Source organism: Aquarana catesbeiana, linkage group LG08 (genome assembly GCF_042186555.1).
Source record: "Aquarana catesbeiana isolate 2022-GZ linkage group LG08, ASM4218655v1, whole genome shotgun sequence".
Lineage (NCBI taxonomy): Eukaryota > Metazoa > Chordata > Amphibia > Anura > Ranidae > Aquarana > Aquarana catesbeiana.
Genome location: NC_133331.1, coordinates 34180639 through 34196296, shown reverse-complemented (window position 1 = coordinate 34196296; position 15658 = coordinate 34180639). Strand labels below are relative to the sequence as shown.

The 15658-nt window shown below is 41.1% G+C and overlaps 1 protein-coding gene across 2 annotated transcripts in view; it reads right to left on the bottom strand.

The window, feature by feature from the left end:
* TCERG1L (transcription elongation regulator 1 like) overlaps positions 1–12242 on the bottom strand; it is a 325277-nt gene extending 313035 nt beyond the window's left edge. The window contains exon 1 of one of the 2 annotated variants that reach the window (XM_073595691.1): positions 11754–12242. In XM_073595691.1, coding sequence (XP_073451792.1) covers positions 11754–12023 — 270 coding nt within the window. In that variant the 5' untranslated portion in view covers positions 12024–12242. The remainder of the gene's footprint in view (positions 1–11753) is intronic. The other variant, XM_073595690.1, reaches the window with a different exon arrangement.
* Positions 12243–15658: the final 3416 nt, after the last annotated feature.

Genomic DNA, 15658 nt, shown 5'->3' with positions numbered 1-15658 from the left:
GTCACCAAATTAGTAAATAGAGTCCACCTGTGTGTAATTTAATCTCAGTATAAATACAGCTGTTCTGTGAAGCCCTCAAAGGTTTGTTAGAGAACCTTAGTGAACAAACAGCATCATGAAGGCCGAGCAACACACCAGACAGGTCAGCGATACATTAAAAGAAGGAGGGGGGAAAATGGGACTTTATATGAAGCACATAACTAAAATGAACAACCCAATGATTATATAATAGTAATGATTGTTTATTACATCTGGGCATACATACACATAAAACAGTATATATATATATATATATATATATATATATATATATATATATATATATATATATATATATATATATATATATATATGTATATATATATATATATATGTATATATATATATATATATATATATATATATATATATATATATATATATATATATATATATATGTATATATATATATATATGTATATATATATATATATATATATATATATATATATGTATATATATATATATATATATAAAATGGTCACAATAATCATCATCCAAGTAGTACAAATTATGTACACAATAATAACATGATACACGTTGTATTGGACCTGCAGTGTGTATACCCAGAGCAAAAAAACATGGTAATATATAAACATGATGATAGTAGTGGGAAATTCATTACGATACATCTTTTATCATAATGAATTCCCCACTACTATCATCATGTTTACTTATTTGGTTCAGATGTCGTCAAGCGTGTGTGGCGGCAACCAGGTGAGGAGTACAAAGACAAGTGTGTCTTGCCTACAGTCAAGCATGGTGGTGGGAGTGTCATGGTCTGGGGCTGTATGAGGGCTGCCGGCACTGGGGAGCTACAGTTCATTGAGGGAACCATGAATGCCAACATGTACTGTGATATACTGAAGCAGAGCATGATCCCCTCCCTTCGGAGACTGGGCCACAGGGCAGTATGCCAACATGATAATGACCCCAAACACACCTCCAAGATAACCACTGCCTTGCTAAAGAAGCTGAGGGTAAACATGATAACCTGTCCAAGCATGTCTCCAGACCTAAACCCTATTGAGCATCTGTGGGGCATCCTCAAATAGAAGGTGGAGGTGCGCAAGGTCTCTAACATTAATCAGCTCCGTGATGTCTTCATGGAGGAGTGGAAGAGGACTCCAGTGGCAATCTGTGAAGCTCTAGTGAACTCCATGCCCAAGAGGGTTAAGGCAGTGCTGAAAAATAATAGTGGCCTCACAAAATATTGACACTTTGGGCCCAATTTGGACATTTCCACTTAGGGGTGTACTCACTTTTGTTGCCAGTGGTTTAGACATTAATGGCTGTGTATTGAGTTATTTTGAGGGGACAGCAAATTTACACTGTTATACAAGCTGTACACTCACTACTTTATATTGTAGCAAATTGTCATTTCTTCAGTGTTGTCACCTAAAAAGATATAATAAAATATTTACAAAAATGTGAGGGGTGTACTCACTTTTGTGAGATACTGTATGTACACAGCTCATTCAGCAAGGTCAATAGTAATGTACAAAGTATAGCAAGACACAGCAACCAATCAAAACAAATCTTTCACTGAGTTGATGGATGTAAACTGGACCTAAATGGATTGCTATGGGGTTATAGCAGATCATACATTATCATTTTTATGTAAAAAAAAAAAAAAGGTTTGAGATGTAGCAGCAGAGATAAACACAACTACAAGAGATCAATATAGACAAAATCTGCTGTTTACAATATGATGTCTCACAGGTAATGGTATGCATTCTAATGATTTCCCTACCACATCCAGACTAAAATCTTATTTCTTGAAGATAAAAAAAACTGAAAAAAAGTGTTAACTCTTGGTAGGGCAATCCAAAGTTCTCAAGCAACAGGTTCCCTTACTGCTTTAAAAAGAGGAATTCCAAAAACATAATAAAAGTACAGAATAAAAAGAAGTACAAAGTGTAGAAAAATACCAGGTGGATGAAAGGTAGTCAAAGACTACCAGGATAAAGCCATTCTCATGCCAAGATGCAGTCTAAATGAGTACTTATTCTCCACCAGAGCCCTGATGGTGGTTTATGACACTTGTAAGGCTGTCAGTCTCAGGCCATGGCCCCTGGGATGGCCAAAAGCTTGAGAGGCCAACTAGGTGAAGTCAGTGCCAGAGGAGTGTCAAGTCATTGCTGGAGTTGACCATAGCTGAATGTCCAAACCAAAACAGGGAGCAAATAAGTAGTCAGATAACACAGAAGGTGTCATGGTACGGAGATTACAAGGTCAGTCCAAAATCCAAAAGTGTCACACCCTTGAGCTAACAAAGCCTACAACAGCCAACATACCTGTAAAAAAAAGTCCAGTAGGTTTTGGAAGACTATTGCATGCTTTGTGTATTAGCATACACGAGCAAACATTGTAGTGCACGCTAAGCAGCGTGTGTGTAGGCACACAAGCACGTTCATCACTGGCATTGGCGCCAAATGGCATATTTAAACTGGATTGTGACATGAACAGTTTGCTGAGTGGTCTTCAGCTAGTTGCTGCTTGCCCTGTGTTCTGACTTGCTACATTTGGCTTCCCATGCATGACCTGGCTTGCCTTTAGTCTGTCTTTGGTTGTGACCTCTGTCTACCTGTTGTGACCTTGGATGGTATCCTGACTCTGCCTCTGCCTTACGCTCTCCTGTACCAGACTGCATAGCAGTGAAATGATTTTGGCTTGTATCCTGACTCTGCCTCTGCCTTACGTTCCAGTACCTTGCTGTCTGGCTGTTGACAAGCAATGGCTTGTGTCCTAGCTTTGCTCCTGTCTTCTAAACGAGTATCACCATGTTTCGGCCTCTTGTCGTTGTTGGGTGGACCACAGTGATCTGTATCCTGCAACCAACATTTGGCAGAGCCCAGTACACTGGCACTAGTGCCACACTGTGTCCTCAAACCTCCTATCGCCACTCCTAGAGATGTTGGACAAGAGGTGCAAGAGAAACCCATCTACAGCTCAGTCTCCACCAGGTATGCAACAGTGTCCTTAAAAAAATAAACTTGTCCAAACACGATGGGTGATGATGTCAGCTGACATGCAGGCATACCTTGGCATGACCTTGTAGGGGGCAGGACCAGGCCTGGACTGGCCATAGGGCACACAGGGCATTTTCCCATTGGTTTGGGACCACCGGACCGCATGTCCGAGCTGCACAGAGGGAGGTACGACCTCCCGCTATGTGGTCATGTATGTGTCTCCTCTCCCGGCTCTCCTGCCCCACCAACGATTTCATCCCATCAGGGAGGATCTGGAGATCTGCATAGACAGTGGGAGTCTTTTCATAACAGCCCCCCCCCCCCACCTTTCCCAGATCCCTGGTAAAATTGGCTGCTCTGTCTAAAATTCCTGGGCCTATTTTTTGTCCCTTGGGCAGGACAACTGTTTTTTTAAGGAGGGTGCTGATACAGGAACGTGCACTCAAGAGAGGAGCCTGCAGTGTGTGGAACAGAATGAGTGGGGACTCTGGCATTGGTAGCCAAAGAGCAGCAAGATCCAGAAGAAAGAGCAGAGGGAACTAAGGAGAAAGCATCCATAGAATCCTCAATGACATGGCCGGATGAGAGCACATCAGATCAGATTGGTTCTTACAGTGGCTAGGCAAGCCATGATGAACATTCACTCATTGTCTATTGGCTCAAAACAGAGTAAAACCTTAAATGTGTTGCATATCACTATTTATTACACTTTGATAGCAACAATAGCTGACCATGCATTTAGTTTTAGAGCATTTTCACTGGTTTTTAATGTCAATTCCTTTATTACTCTGGAAAATTTCAGAAAACTGCTTTTAACTCACATTGATCAAACATCAGCCATTAGCCCAGCATTCTCATCATAACCTCTTAATCCGCAGATCTATTTATCCTCCAGCCTTTTGGGAATTAGTTTAGGACACACTGACTTAGGATTCTATTTTTTTAAGAAGTTGTAATCAGATTCTGGCTTGCCACATTTTGTCTCTCTGTTGTTCATATCTAGTTCACTGGCTACCGTATAGCAAACTAAAAAGTGGTCAGCATGCTTTAAAAATGATAAGTGAATTTGTGAATTTTATAAAATTAGCACAGTAGTGATTTGAAGAAATCTCTTGAATAGGGATGAGCTGAATAATTTGGGTAAAATTGACTTTTGCTCTGAAATTGATGATTTTGTCAAACTCTCAATTCCAGTCATTACTTACAAGACATTTGCTGGAAACATCTATCCCTTTTGTGTTGGGGGTGAACTTAGGATAATTTAGTTTATTTAATTTAGTGTTCTTTGTATTTGTCTTTATTCCCCTGTTTTGTGTACCGTTGCTCTTACTTTTATTTTATTTATTTTTTTAACTGAAAAAAAAGCTACATATTGTAGATAATTGGCGTAACAGCAAGTCCAGGATAACTGAAAGGAGTTTGTATAACCCCTCAAAAGCCATTCAAAGCATATTTCACCCTTGAAAATCTCCAAAAACACCTTAATGATTACCCAACACATACTGTATATGCAAGAGAAAAAAGTTGGGCTTTAATGCCCGTATGCCACACATATGCATTGCTGGGTGGCTGATGTTTATGTGCTGAGAGCACACTCACTGTCCTTGCTCCCAGTGCAAGGACCAAGCTGTCGAAGACAGTTCTAGGTCTGGGCTAAAGGTCGGTAGCCAGCTGGAGTGGCCTCTGGATCATGTGACCACTGTGACTACTGATCCTTCTAACCCCCCAGATGTTCTTAACTGTTATAAGAGACCCCTGGTTGGGTGAGAAAGGCTTAATGTCACCTTCCCCCTAAACTTCAATGCACCATGTCAAAATGAAGGTTCAACTAAATGTCCCAATTGTGCTGAAATTTTGAGAAAATGAAACAATTTCAATTTTGCTCATCTCTAATGTTCAAATGGAGGATCCTAACATAAGTGGATAACTGTACTATTATAAGTACTTTCATACCAACCCAGCCTTGTCTTTGGCCAGATTTGCCACTTTATAAATGTAACCAAATCAATATGGGAGAAAAAAGTTAGTGAATATGTGCAATGACCAATCAGAATTTAACTTTTCATTGAGCTGTCTGTGAGAGATTGCTATGTCAGCAGTGGCTGGCCCATGGTTAGTAGGCAAACCAGAGGTTATATGCTGCCTCCCACATGATTATTTAAAGAGCGATTTCATTGTTCATTCATTCAGTATGCCATAACCAAATTCATTAGATCTGGTTGTAGCGGGTTGCGCCACAGCTCTACTCACTTCTTTCACGCTTACCCCAAACGCAGGTGGTCAGAGACTATAGCTGGCTACTGTGTTCTTCTTCTATAGCAGCCCCCTTTCCCATAAGGTAAGCAGGCCTACCGGTACTTGGTTGCCCCCAGGACTTATACACACTGCTATAGTGCCTGGCTACCACGACAGGGCATGCGTGAACTGAGCAAAGCAAACACGTACTTGTGGTTTGGTACACAGGCAGAGTGGTTCAATAACAGTCCAGGTAAAAGGCAGGGAGAGTTCAAAGAATAGTCATTATCTGATCCAAGGTCATACACAGGGAAATCCAATCTAGCAGAGCAGGGCAGACAGACGGGGAGAATGCTGGTAATGCACACATTATAACACTCTATCACAAGCATGAGACTGCATGCTTCACTGGCTTATAACAGGTTTGGTCGCCACCCAGAGAATGACCTCATTTATCACCTTGCAGGTGGAAAGACAAACTAGGAGAAATAGCCAAAGCCATAGCCAAAACCAAGATGCTGGAACCAGCAGCTATGATGGAGCAGGAGCGCACATGCTCCTGACACTTCTTTGCACCGTGTTGGTAAAAAGTATCGCCTGCTGAACATGACATGCCCTACTTTTTTGCCACACCTCAATGCGATAATGTGTATTGGACAATCTGGGCGCCATTTCTGGGTTTTGACAGATAACTGACATGCATTAAAAGTAAGCCTCAACTTGACAGCTTTATCATACTGACAATGCCCATGTGAAAGGGCCCTTGAAGGAATGTGTAACATTGTCATTAAGCGGAAAAGGTAGGTGTGTAAATTGCTCCTTTAACCAGATGTGACAGGTCTGCATTTGCAGTGTAGTCTAGTGGGCACGCCATCACAGCGGAGCGAGCGGAATGGTGGTTTGTTTGAAACCTGTATACCACACCGTCTTGTAAATAGTTTTACCTTGCTTTTAAAATAAAGGAGACACAAAGTTTACTACACTATGACGTTTACATGTGTTTTCTTTACTGAGTGCTGCTGATTCTGTTGGTACTGGAAACCATTGTTTGGGGGAGCGCTGAGTGCATAGAAGGTTGCATTTGTTCATCTGGAGGTGGTTGAGGAATGTTGAGCTTGCTTAGACCTCCATGATGTTGGGGTCTAGGAGTCCGGTAAGAGGTCATGTTACGTTTTTTGGTGGAAGCACACTGGATTTACTATTACAGCACAGAAGACCTACATGATTGCACATCTATGGGACATTATTTTGTGTAATTATTTATTCAACTCTGGGACTTGATTACATCTGTTGGATTTTCTGTTTTAAATATTTGACTCACATATGAAATATTAATGTTTTTGTGAGCACTATTTATGGCATGATAATTGGATCCTAAAGGGATAGGATCATTTTTGTAAGACATTGAGGCAGCACAACACAGTTTATTTTGTTCCTTAGGTCTGCATCTGAACTGTACAGTACAAGTAATGTGCCCGATAAAATACTTTTTTAGCATTATTTGTAATATCCCCAGCGTTGTCTTTTTAACAACACACAAAAAACATTTATATGTATGTAATTATATATATATATATATATATATATATATATATATATATATATATATATATATATATATTAGGGCTGTGGAAATTAAAGATTAATTCCTCGATTAATCGATTAATTTTTTTGATCGATCAAAATTCTTTTGATCGGTACTCACCTCTCCACCGGCTTCTGGGTCTTCAGGGAGTTCCGTCCGAGATCTGGTGACTTCACGGACATTGACGTCACTGGACTCCTCCCCCCTTCCCTTCGTTAGCAGACGGAGGCACTTGGGGAAGGGAGGAGGAGTCCGGTGACGTGGAAGCTCTGATTGAACGTAGCGCGTATTGGGGAGGAGCTACGCATGACGTCACCCGCTGCTGCCCTACGGAACTAACACGATTGTCGGCTTTACATGCTGTGTTTTTATCATCTTTATGTGAGTAGTTTGTGTCGAAAACAAAATTTAAATCTTATACTTAAGCGGTGAGCACTTAGATCTTTTCTTTCTACCCATGACCTGGCGTCCTTGCTGAGATCTAAGGAGACGCGAGAGAAGTTTATGGTCCGTATTAACCCTTTTGATACCCGCTTGCATGACCACCTGTTTGCACAGGGGTCCATGCCATAAGGTGAGAGTGATTAGTTAGACCCGAGGTGGAGGGATTGTCGCGCTACGGTGGAAAAAAAAATGACTTACGTCAGTGCTACAGTTTGAATTTAAAGTGTATTTGTGTGAACTGTGAAGTTAAGTCATGGATTGCGGAAACAAACTAGTGTCGGGTGATTGTATATAGTGTATACCACATTTACCATTGACTAATGCAGAGTTGCAATGCAAGAAGATCAGCTAAAAGTAGTTGGATCTGTATGTGCGTTATAATTGATCGAAATTGGTCGATTAATCGAAAAAAAAAAATTGATTAATCGAACACAAAAATTTTAATCAGTAACAGCCCTAATATATATCTATCTAACTAATGATTTATCTGCTAATTTGTCATTTGTGAGTAATTGCTGGAAAGTTAAACCATCACACAATTTCCTATAACCAACAAAGTCTCTAATAACTCTTGGGGATGCTAGTGATGATAGATAGATAGATAGATAGATAGATAGATAGATAGATAGATAGATAGATAGATAGATAGATAGATAGATAGATAGATAGATAGATAGATAGATAGATAGATAGATAGATAAAATGACGGGACACTTTCTATTGGATATTGGTGGAATATTTGGAGTCCACCTTCACACTGATCTCTACATTGAGAACCGGAGGAACATTTGAAGTAACCCACCCAAATTTTTCTTATATATATATATATATATAGTAGAAAATGTGAGCACACCACAAATTCCCAGGTAAATGGGAAGGAAGTCAGAAATGATGGCAGGGAGAGTCCGCTTATTCAAATCCATGACATATAATCAGTCAGAGACTGACTAAACCAACCTGGCTTTACATATAACTGAAATGCCAATTTTGGATAGACTTCCCTTTCAATTATTTTGTGGACAGTGGCAATCTCCATCTTCCAGACTTCTCAGCTTTGACATACAGTCTTATTTCTCCTGCTGCAGCAGGATGAATCTGAGTCTCCCTGTTTCATTCACAATACAAGTAAATGAATGCAAACTCCCACCAACAAAGTGGGACCCTTTGACAGTGCCAATGCCAAGTGGATGGGGCTGTAAACCCAGATGAAGACATTTCAGTGCTGAAGTGACCCGCTGACATCCACACAAAACTGAAGCATCATTAAATGTCTTTGGTGACTTGGGTTCCAAAAGTGTATAATGCAGCATGTATTCAGGCAGCAGATTTTTCAAAGCTGAAACCTTCTGGGAAAAACTAAAGTGGGGTTCACAATTATTATAGGAGCCTTTGTTTAAGTGACCATGGATCTGTATTAAGTAATTTTCATGAAAATATTACCTTTAAAATATGTAAAAATAATGGAAGAATTAGACTTTGCAAATCAAGAGAATCATGGGTTTAGCTTAAAAGCAGATTGAAATAATCTTGTATCTTCTGCAGCTTTCATCCCCAATAAGTATGTTGTTAGAGGAAACAAAAAAAAGCTGTAGCCCTCTTATCCCTCTTATCATATTGTATTGTAAGTGTACTGTCTCCTTTACTTTGTAAAGCGCTACTCAGATTGTTGGCGCTATATAAATCCTGTATAATAATAATAATAATAATTTGTTTACGTGACGATAACTTGTGTTAAATGTACAAAAGGATTATTTGGCAATGGGAACCCCTAGTGGTACCTTTCCAGTATAACACCCCTTTCTATAAGCAGTTAACCAAAGCAGTTAGAAGAAACATGTACCAACAAAAATACATGGGGCTGCAAAGCAGGCGGGCAATCTGGCTGTCATGCTGATCCAACGGCTTCTAATACTTTCTGAGTCACTGACCCGGAACAAACACGCCAACAAGGAACCCAGAACTTTGAATATGCAATGTCAACCCTCTTTTTTCTCAATAGAGGTTTCCTTTAAATATTTGAGAGCACCAAAAAAAAAAAAAAGAATGCAGAGAATTGCAGCATACAGTTATTTCTCTAAAATGTATGTTTCAAATGCAAACAGATATTAAGCAGGAAGGCTTCATATTTTATCAAAGCGTATCTAGACCTAAGATCAAAAATGTAAAGTAAAGCAGCTGATAGTCCTAAGATGTGGTGGCTGCATTTGTTTTCATTTCTTCATTGTTTTTACCCAGAGATCCTAATAGTAACACACTTCATGTCCTCGGGTGACAACGCTCACTCACTGGAAAGAACAGCATTGTCTCTCATGACTGCTCTTCTGACTTGTACAGCAAACATTTCCCCCTCTCCTCATCTCCTTTACATCAGGAGGAGGTGTTTTATAGTTTTACAGAGGAGAACTGGTGAGAGCTGATAACACCTTATTGACGGTGCGGTGCATAGTAACTCACAAGGACACTGCATTTATAGCAGGATCAATGGGAAGTTCTTAACCTTACTACAACATCTAAGGGCTGGGACACAGCAATATATTACATTGGGTCCATGTTACTTTTAAATAGCAGCCAGTGGACGATAGAAAGAATAGCGGTTTAAGTAATTATATATATATATATATATATAAATTATAATATACTTAAATAAGTATAAATTATGGGAAAAATGAAAATCATATTATATCATAAATATAGCTACAATGAACAAGGTAATGGGATTAATTAAATGAGAAAATGATATGCAGCACACTGTGCTTTGCCTTAATAAATTAAGAACTATACATTACATTGGTTATTGCCTAACAAATTACTTTGGCAAGTTTATGCACTCATTATTAAGCTTATATCGCAATTAAGTATTTGTACAAATGTCATTATTCTTAGGGCCAGTTCACACCATAGAAATGCAGTCCAGATGCGTTCCAGATGCTTTTCTGTATGTGTGTTTTTGATGCGTTCCAGATGCACTCCAGTGCATTTTTGATGCGTTTTTGGTGTGTTTTGATGTAGTCCAGTGCATTGTTTTCCCCCTCATTTTTCTTAACCTTAAATAAGAACATGTGGGGTTCCAGTGTGTTTTTGGTGCCTTTAGGTGCATTCCAGTGCGTTTTTTGGTGCATTTAGGTGCGTTCCAGTGCGTTTTTTGGTGCATTTAGGTGCGTTCCAGTGCGTTTTTGATGCATTTTTACAGCGTTCCAGTACAGTGCAGAGAAAAATGCAGCATGTTCTACTTTTTTTTTCTGGAACTGGAACTGCAAGCACTGGTGTGAACTATGTCATTGAAAACCATATAACCTACTTTCCATGCGTTTTTGATGCAGAAGAAAAAAAACGCACTGCACTGCATGTGGTGTGAACTGGCCCTTATACAATTGTACAACTGTTGTTATCTTTTCTCTTGCAATAAAAAATGTTTACTGATAAAAATAAATAAATTAAGGACTATATTACAACAGTAGAGAGTTTCAAATTGCAGTAAAGTGATGATTCACTAAACACTTTTACACCCTATGGTGAAGTTTGGTTGCTTCATACATTCAGTCACCTTTAAAAAAAAAAAAAAAAAAAAAAAAAAAAACCTTTAAACCGATTGGCTGCCTGAAGGCAGAGAGAACTGGCAAAAAAAAAAAACCAATGTCCTATGGCAAGTGACCCAAAACGGTGCTCAATATACACAAGGTTTTCCGATAAGTTAAGGTCATAAATAGCAAAGCCTTTATCTTAGTCAATAAAAATATATACTTTTATTGTGTTGGGACTTTATATGACAAGTTAATCAATTCAGTCATGTATCATTGCTTACTATTCTTGTATTTACACAATATTGTACCTCTTAGTATCAACTGTACTTATCAAATTGCACCGTGCTAGTTACTATCATGGTGCATTAACTTTTTACCCATGTTAATAAGTTTATCAGTTAATAAATATCAATATATATTTTTATTTATTTTTATAAATTTCTTTACAAGCATTCTCCTTATTTGCAGCCACAAGCTTCATTTAAAGTCCCAACTTTTGTCCCTCCTCCCCCTCTCTTTGTCATTCCCCCATAGTCATTGAACGCAGACGCGTGCCAAACGCATCTCATATGTGTGTGTGCACCAGTGGACCGACAGAACGACAAATGATATATTTTTTTAAAATATTGATACTAATCTCAACTTGCAATGGTACTATGAATGATACTCTTAAATCTTAGAAATACCTTTTCATGCATCATCCTTGCAGCTCATTGCAAATTATTTAAGATCAAATAGAAGAGAATCAGCCTAGAGTTTCTATCTTTATGAGGAGCAAGCCACCCTAATTTTACCATCATTTGAATGCAAGCAAAAAGTTACATTATTTTTTTTTTTAAATATTCCCCATGGCACCACTTATAATTTATTTTAATGTGGTTTTATATTTTATGCTTTATGTTTTTCTGTTCAATGTTTTGCCTGCAAAGCATGCACATGAAGACGGAAAGGGTTTACCTGCCCATTTGCCAACGGGAACTGGTGCACAGCCGGCTCTGGTGCAGTGGGCACCGACATCAAAGGTAGGAAGGGGTCGCAAGGGACCTGCCAGGCAGGCACCCCCTGCAGCAAAGGTGATGGGTGGGGGCAAGACAGGATAAACGGAGGGGGTACGGCACCTATCCGGAAGACGCCAGGTGTATCTGGGATCATGCACATCCAAGGAGCTGGTTCAGTGTTCACCGGCCAGAGAAAAGGCTGCCGCTTGATTCTTGAAATGGGAAGCATCCTACATCTTATATATCCAGCTGCACTAGGATTTTGCCTCCCGCAGAACGGGGTTGGACCAGGGATGCCGGCGAGCTTCCCTCTATCCTGCAACAGAATCCTCCAATAGTGGCTGAGCCTCTAACATCCAAATTCCAGGGAGAGCAGCGCGAGTCCTGCATGCCTCTCTGCTGTGTAGAGGAGAACTGTGTACTAAGACTTCACTGCTCACTAGCTAGGCAGCCAGTCCCCTCCCTCCCCATCTCACTTAGCACAGCTCTCACCCTCCCTGCTATCCTGCATGCACATCATACCTACTGATTCAGTGTCTCGCATCATCCCGTACTGAAAAGACAAAAAGAAAAGCAGTAGGAAAGAAAAGGAGCGAGATCCAGAGAGTTTTTGTTGCAATGAAGTCTGAGAGAAAGTCAGAATTCTGCAAAATGTTGAAATCGGTAGAGTTCATTCACTAAAGGCAAGCAGGCTGTTCACTTCGAAAGGAAATTTTCTTTAGAGCTTGGCGCAGTGTTTCTCAACCTTTTTACCAGTTTCTGTGCCCTTTAAAAGTATGCAACTTCTCAAGGTAATTTTTCTTTTAAAGGTACCTCGCACCTATAGGTTTCGACACTGTGACCTAAAAAAATATTGAAAAAGCTGCTCCCCAAAAGTGTAGGTCATGGTTTCTCAACGCCAGTCCTCAAGGCGCCCCAACAGGTCTTGTTTTCAGGCTTTCGATCATTTTGCACAGGGGATTTGATCAGTTTCACTGCCTTAGTAATTACCACAGCCATTTCATCTGAGGGAAATCCTGAAAATATGACCTGTTGGGGCACCTTGAGGACTGGCATAGGCGTGCGCACAGGGTGTGCCAGGTGTGCCCAGGCACACCCTAATCACTCTGTGCAGCATAGATTCCCCTACTGCCCTAGCCTCCCCCCACTTCCTCCCGCACCGCTGCTGGCTTCCCTCCTCTCCTCTCCTGGCAGCTGTTGCTGTGGGGATGTTTTAGGGTGAATGGAGGAAGGGGCCGGTAAATATGTAATTTACTGACCCCTTCCCTTTCTGAATGAACACAGTGAGTGATCAGTAGTGTGTGTTTGAGCTTTGTGGTGCACACCCTAATGCAATGGGCTGCGCACACCTATGAGGACTGGAGTTGTGAAACACCGGTGTAGGTGACCTATACTATGATAAGTAAAAAAAATGTGTAAGGGGGCGCTATTATAATAGACTTCTACCAGGGAGTGAAACATTATTTGGGGTTTGGATTAAGAAGAAAAATGCACGACTAAAAGGTAAACTTATGCCATGTACACACGACCGGACTTTCGACGGACTGAACTCCAAAGGACTTTTTGACGGATTTTCGACGGAGTTCCGACGCAACGGACTTGCCTACACGCGATCACACCAAAGTCCGACGGATTCGAACGTGATGACATACGACCGGACTAGAATAGGGAAGTTCATAGCCAGTAGCCAATAGCTGCCCTAGCGTCGTTGTTTGTCCGTCAGACTAGCATACCGACGAGCGGATTTTTCGACCGGACTCGAGTCCGTCGGAAAGATTTGAAACATGTTCTATTTCTAAAGTCCGTCTGATTTTTCGACAGCAAAGATCCGATGAAGCCCACACACGATCGAATTGTCCGGCGGATTCGTTCCGTTGGACCTTTGCTGTCGAAAAGTCCAGTCGTGTGTACACGGCATTACTTATCTCATCGTACCTTCAGTGCCACTTACAACTCCACTTCCTCCTCTCCAACTACTCTTACCGTTGGGGTCCCCCAAGGTTCTGTCCTTGGACCTCTACTATTCTCTATCTACACGTCCTCCCTGGGTCAGCTGATAGCCTCCCATGGCTTCCACTACCATTTATATGCTGATGACACCCAAATCTATCTCTCTGCCCCTCAGCTCACCCCATCAAGCTCCTTACGCATCACTGATTTACTAACAGACATATCAGCCTGGATGTCAAACCACTTCCTCAAACTGAATCTATCTAAAACTGAGCTCTTAATATTTCCTCCCCCCCCGTGCTCCTTCCCCTGACTTCTTTGTCAAGATTAATGGCACATCTATCAGTCCGTCCTCACATGCCAGGGTGTTAGGGGTAACCTTAGACTCTGAACAGTCCTTTCAGGCCCACATACAATCCCTGTTCAAATCATTCCAGAATACGCCCCTGTTTAACCAATGACACCACCAAGCTTCTAATTCACTCCCTGGTTATCTCTCGCCTCGACTACTGCAATTCCCTCCTCATTGGACTACCTTTACATAGACTATCCCCCTTCAGTCCATAATGAATGCCGCTGCAAGACTCATCCACCTTACCAAAAATTCAGTGACCTCCACCCCTCTCTGCCAATCCCTCCACTGGCTTCCACCCACCCAATGAATAAAATTCAAAGTACCAACAATAATTTACAAAGCAATCCATAACTCTGCCCCCAGCCACATAACTAACCTAGTCCCAAAATACCAACCAAGCCACTCTCTTCGGTCCTCCCAAGACCTCCTGCTCTCTAGCTCCCTTGTCACCTCCTCCCATGCTCACCTCCAGGATTTCTCCAGAGCTTCTCCCATCCTTTGGAACTCCCTACCCCAATCTGTCCGACTGTCCCCTAATCTATCCATCTTTAGACGATCCCTGAAAACCCTTCTCTTTAACCACTTCAGCCCCTGAAGATTTTACCCCCTTCCTGACCAGTGCGTTTTTTGCGCTTCAGCACTGCGTCGCTTTAACTGACAATTGCGCGGTCGTGCGACATGGCTCCCAAACAAAATTGACGTCTTTTTTTCCCACAAATAGAGCTTTCTTTTGGTGGTATTTGATCACCTCTGCGGGTTTTTAAACAAAAAATAGCGACAATTTTGAAAAAAACTCATTATTTTTTACTTTTTGCTATAATAAATATCCCCCAAAAAATAAGAAACATTTTTTTTCCTCAGTTTAGGCCGATACGTATTCTTCTACATATTTTTGGTAAAAAAAAAATCGCAATAAGCTTTTATTGATTGGTTTGCGCAAAAGTTATAGCGTCTACAAAACAGGGGATAGTTTTATGGCATTTTTAATTATAACTTTTTTTTTTACTAGTAAAGGCGGCGATCAGCAATTTTTATTGTGACTGCGACATTATGGCGAACACATCAGACATTTTTCACACATTTTTGGGACCATTGTCATTTATACAGCAATCAGTGCTATAAAAATGCACTGATTCCTGTGTAAATGACACTGGCAGTGAAGAAGTTAACCACTAGGGGGCGGGGAGGGGTTAAGTCAGTACTAGGGAGTGTTTTCTAACTGTAGGGGGGATGGGCTGTGTGTGACACGTCACTGATTTCTGCTCCCTATGACAGGGAGCAGAGATCAGTGACACTGTCACTAGGCAGAACGGGGAGATGCTGTTTATATCAGCATCTCCCCGTTCATCCTCTCCGCGAGGCGATCGCGGGTATCCCGGCGACGATCTATTCCGCGGGACCCATGACCCGACTCACGGAGCTCCTGGCATGCGTGTGCGCCGCTGGTGGCGTGCACGCAATGGCACGGCGGGAAATTCAATGGGACTTACCTGTACGCCCATTTGCCCAGCCATGCCATTCTGCTGACGTACATCGGCGTGCGCCAGTCGGGAAGTGGT